The 4,695-nt window shown below is 67.1% G+C and overlaps 1 protein-coding gene across 1 annotated transcript in view; it reads left to right on the top strand.

Annotated features, from left to right (window-relative positions):
• Positions 1–364: 364 nt before the first annotated feature.
• The window catches only part of SCRN2 (secernin 2), a 9,173-nt gene continuing 4,842 nt past the window's right edge, over positions 365–4,695 (top strand). Inside the window, exons 1-4 of the mRNA XM_015616244.3 lie at positions 365–582; positions 1,365–1,546; positions 2,070–2,269; positions 2,399–2,613. Coding sequence (XP_015471730.2) covers positions 412–582; positions 1,365–1,546; positions 2,070–2,269; positions 2,399–2,613 — 768 coding nt within the window. The 5' untranslated portion in view covers positions 365–411. The remainder of the gene's footprint in view (positions 583–1,364; positions 1,547–2,069; positions 2,270–2,398; positions 2,614–4,695) is intronic.

Genomic DNA, 4,695 nt, shown 5'->3' with positions numbered 1-4,695 from the left:
GCGGGTCCGCTCCGCGGTCGGTGCTGGGGGGTCCCGGTTACCGGGGCTGCGCGGGGGGCGGCTCCGTTCGGTGCGGAGCTGCGGGGTCCCGGGGTGGGGGGTACCCCCAGCGTGCGGTCCCAGATGTCCCCCAAGTTCCAGAGACCGCGTCACCGCACAGCCCGTCCGTGTCACCCCACAGCCCGTCCGTGTCACCCCACAGTGACCCTGGGGACACATCCAGGACGGGGACAGGGGGGGGACATTCTCGGTGCCCACCCCGCCATGGGGTCCCCGATGTCCCCCCAGCTCCAGACACCTCTTCATGTCTCCAGACCCCCCCATCCCGCCCCAAAGGGGCTCTGGGGACACCCCCAGGGCAGGGACAGGGGGTTGACATCGCCCTCGGTGCCCGCCCTGACCCAGGTTAGGATGGCAGGCCAGGCTCCCGTGCCCTCGTCCTGCGACTGTTTTGTGGCCCTGCCACCGCACACGGCGTCCCCCGCTGTCATCTTCGGCAAGAACGCCGATCGTCCCCGGGACGAGGTGCAGGAGATCGTCTATGTCCCCGCTGCCACCCACCGTCCTGGGGACAAAGTCCAGGTGAGACCGCGCTGAGGCCGGAGCGGCCGTAGGGGTCAGTGCGTCAGGTCACCCCGGGGTGTGTCCCCAACCCTGGGCTGGGGTGGCTGCAGGGACAGGGCAGTGTGTGCCAGGTGTCACCTCCGTGTGCCAGGTGTCACCCCCAGTGTGACAGGTGTCACCTCTGTGTCCCCCATCAGTGCACCCCCAGTGTGCCAGGTGCCACCCCCAGTGTGACAGGTGTCACCTCTGTGTCCCCCATCAGTGCAACCCCAGTGTGACAGGTGCCACCCCCAGTGTGCCAGGTGCCACCCCCAGTGTGACAGGTGTCACCTCTGTGTGCCAGGTGTCACCCCCAGTGTGCCAGGGTGGTTGCAGGGACAGAGCACTGAGCGTGCCAGGTGTCCCCACGGTGTCCCCACAGTGTCCTTGCCATGTCCCTGCCGTGTCCCCCAGTGTCTCCACCATGTCCCCAGTGTCCCCTCTGTGTCCCCTAAGTGTCCCCACAGTGTCCCCGCCATGTCCCCAGTGTCCCCTCCGTGTCCCCACTGTGTCCTCGCCGTGTCCCCGCCGTGTCCCTGCCATGTCCCCGCCGTGTCCCCGCGGTGTCCCCATGCTGTCCCCACGGTGCCCCCGCCCTGTCCCCACGATGTCCCTGCCCTGTCCCCGCCGTGTCCCCGCCGTGTCCCCGCCGTGTCCCTGCCATGTCCCCACTGTGTCCCCGCCGTGTCCCCATGCTGTCCCCGCTGTGTCCCTGCTGTGTCCCCACGCTGTCCCCACGCTGTCCCCCCGTGTCCCCGCAGTGCACGTACCTGGAGATCGAGCAGGCGGAGCGCACTCACGCCGTGGTGCTGAGCCGCCCCGCCTGGCTCTGGGGTGCCGAGATGGGCGCCAACGACTGCGGCGTCTGCGTGGGCAACGAGGGCGTGTGGACCCGCGAGCCCCTGGGAGAGACTGAGGCGCTGCTGGGCATGGACCTGGTGAGGTGAGGATGGCGAGGAGGATGAGGAGGGTGAGGATGCTGAGGATGATGAGGATGGATGGTGAGGATGCTGAGGATGGACAGTAATGATGCTGAGGATGCTGAGGATGATGAGGATGGATGGTGAGGATGGTGAGGAGGGTGAGGATGATGAGGATGCTGAGGATGCTGAGGATGATGAGGATGATGAGGATGGATGCTGAGGATGGTGAGGATGCTGAGGATGCTGAGGATGGTGAGGATGGATGGTGAGGATGGTGAGGAGGGTGAGGATGATGAGGATGCTGAGGATGCTGAGGACGCTGACGATGATGATGATGATGAGGACGCTGAGGACGCTGAGGATGATGAGGATGCTGAGGATGCTGAGGATGGTGAAGATGGACGGTGAGGATGCTGAGGATGGTGATGATGCTGAGGATGCTGAGGACGCTGAGGATGATGAGGATGGACGGTGAGGAGGGTGAGGACAGCTGTCCCCGCTGTCCCAGCCCCTGGCGCTGTCTGACGGGCGCTGTCGGTGCAGGCTGGCTTTGGAGCGGGGCGGCTCTGCCCGGGAGGCGCTGGAGGTGATCACGGCTCTGCTGGAGCGCTACGGCCAAGGCGGGAGCTGCAAGGAGGAGCCGGTGCCCTTCGTGTACCACAACACCTTCCTGCTGGCCGACCGCACCGAGGCCTGGGTCCTGGAGACGGCCGGGCGCTACTGGGCGGCCCAGCGGATCCGCGGTGAGCGGGGACCGGGCGCGCTGGGAGCACGGGGTGACCCCGAGTGACCCCGAGTGACCCCGAGTGACCCCGGGTGACCCCGGGTGACCCCGAGTGACCCCGAGTGACCCTCGGCCCCGGCTGGCACAGAGGGCAGCCGCAACATCTCCAACCAGCTGAGCATCGGCAGCGACATCACGGCGGAGCACGCGGGGCTGCGGGAGCGGGCGCGGGGCCGGGGCTGGTGGAGCGGGCACGGAGAGTTCAGCTTCGCTCGGGTGTTCTCCCTGGAGCAGCAGCCCCCGCGCATGGAGGCTGCCAAGGCGCGCTTCCAGGCCGGGAAGGAGCTGCTGCAGCAGCACGCAGGTGGGGACAGGGGTGGGACAGGGGTGGGACAGGGGTGGGACAGGGACAAGGACAGGGATGGGACAGGGGTGGGACAGGACAAGGATGGGGACAGGAATCGGGATGGAAACAGGATGGGGACAGGGATGGGACAGGAACGGGGACAAGAATGAGGATGGGGACAGGGGTGGGGATGGGGACAGGATGGGGACAGGGATGGGACAGGAACGGGGACAAGAATGAGGATGAGGACAGGGGTGGGAACAGGACAGGGACAGGAAGGGGGACAGGACAGGGGTGGGGACAGAACAGGGGTGGGGACACCCATCCACAGCTCCCCAAGGGCTGCTTCCACACTGGCAAAGAGCTCTTGTGGAAGCACTGGAGACAGGGGTGGGGACTGAGATAGGGACAGGGATGGGGACAGGGATGGGGACAGGGATGAGGACAGGGATGAGGATGGGGATGAGGATGGGGACAGGGATGAGGACAGGGATGGGGACAGGGATGGGGACAGGGATGAGGACAGGGATGGGGACAGGGATGNCTGTCCCCTCAGGGACCCCCGTGTCCCCTCCGTGCATGCTGCCTGTCCCCCCGTGGTCCCGTAGCCGTCCCTCCCCGGGATCCCGTCATTCCAGGGAATTCTGCCTGGCCCCCCGTGCATGCTGCCCGTCCCCCCGGGGACCCCATCACTGTCCCTTCCCAGGTCCCTGCACCTCCCGGGGACACCCCCGGGGCTTCCCCCACCAGGGACCCCCTAGTTTTCCTCCCCTGGGGTCGCCCCCCTGTCCCCCAGGGCACCCCGTGTTTGTCCCGCACCCCTGGCTGGGGGTCCGCGAATCTCGGTTTTTAGATCTTTTGGGGTCTTACACCCCGATTTTGGCAGAACCCCTCGGACACAGAAGGAGACGCTAAACCCGGGACCTGGGGAGGGGGGGGATTTTGGGGTGGGGTGGGGGTCACTGGCTGCTCAAGGCACCCGGGGGTCCCCCCGGCGCTGCCCCCCAGCCAACACCAGTTCAAACCAGTTGGGAATCTGGGGAGGGGGGGAGATATTTGGGGTGGGGGGGGGGGGCTGACCCCCCTATTTGGCCCCATCCTGGGGGTTCTGGGGGGGCCGCATCGGGGGCTGCCCGGGCTCGGAGCACCCCGAGGTCAGGGGGGAAGGGGTAGAGGTGAAGTCGAGCGGGGTCCGTGCCCCAGAGGGCGCCCCGAGGCCTTCGGTTTTGAGTGTTTTATTATTATTAATTATTAATTATTAATTATTATTATTAATTATTAATTATTTTAATTTTATTAAGGTGAAGCCAGGCTTTGCCGCTCGGGCAGAGCAGATGTCCCCAGGCCGAAGCTGTGGCCGTGGGCTGTGCGGATGGGGACGGCTTGGACCCCCTCAAAGGGTCCCACCCTTGTCCCCATCCCTGTCCCTGTCCCCGTGGATGAGTGAGGGGCTGGCAGCAGCCCCCCCGCGCCGTGGGGCAGGGACGGGACCCCCCAGCACGAGGTGAAGTCTCGCTGGGGGGGTCTGCGAGGACGCGTCCCCAGCCCCGGCGCGGCCACCTCGGTCCCTGCGCGGGGCTCGGGTGACCTGGGCTGTCCGCAGCTCTCGAAGGACGTCCCCGACTCCGGCATTTGCCTTTTCCAGCACAAAATTCCCCCTCGGTGGTCCCGAAATGGGATTTCACCTCCCGAGGGGACCCCGGGAGGGGGGGGCTCAGGACCCTCCCCAATGTCCCACCGTGTCGCACCAACGGGATTTTAGCGGCCGAGCCCGGCTCCAGCAGCATCTGGGGGGGGAGGCTCCGGCCTTTTGGGGCACCCCACGGATGGGCCGGGGGTCCCGCGGGGACTCGGGGTTCAGCCTCAGCGAGCTCAGAGCCGGGGGGGGCCCCAGGTGCGCTCAGCCCCCCCCAGGTGCGCTCAGCCCCCCCCAGGTGCGCTCAGCTCCCCCAGGTGCGCTCAGCCCCCGCACCCCCGGGGCTCTGCCTGCCGCGATGGGGCAATGAAGGCTGTAAAACCGGGTGGGGAGGGACGGCGGCCGGGAAACCAGTCCAGCCTGCTGCGGCGTGGGGATCCCGGCCCCGCGCCCCGAACCGCCG

Source organism: Parus major, unplaced genomic scaffold (assembly GCF_001522545.3).
Source record: "Parus major isolate Abel unplaced genomic scaffold, Parus_major1.1 Scaffold382, whole genome shotgun sequence".
Taxonomy (NCBI): Eukaryota; Metazoa; Chordata; class Aves; order Passeriformes; family Paridae; genus Parus; species Parus major.
The sequence above is the reverse complement of the archived record's forward strand: the minus strand, read 5'-3'. Positions and strand labels throughout refer to the sequence as shown.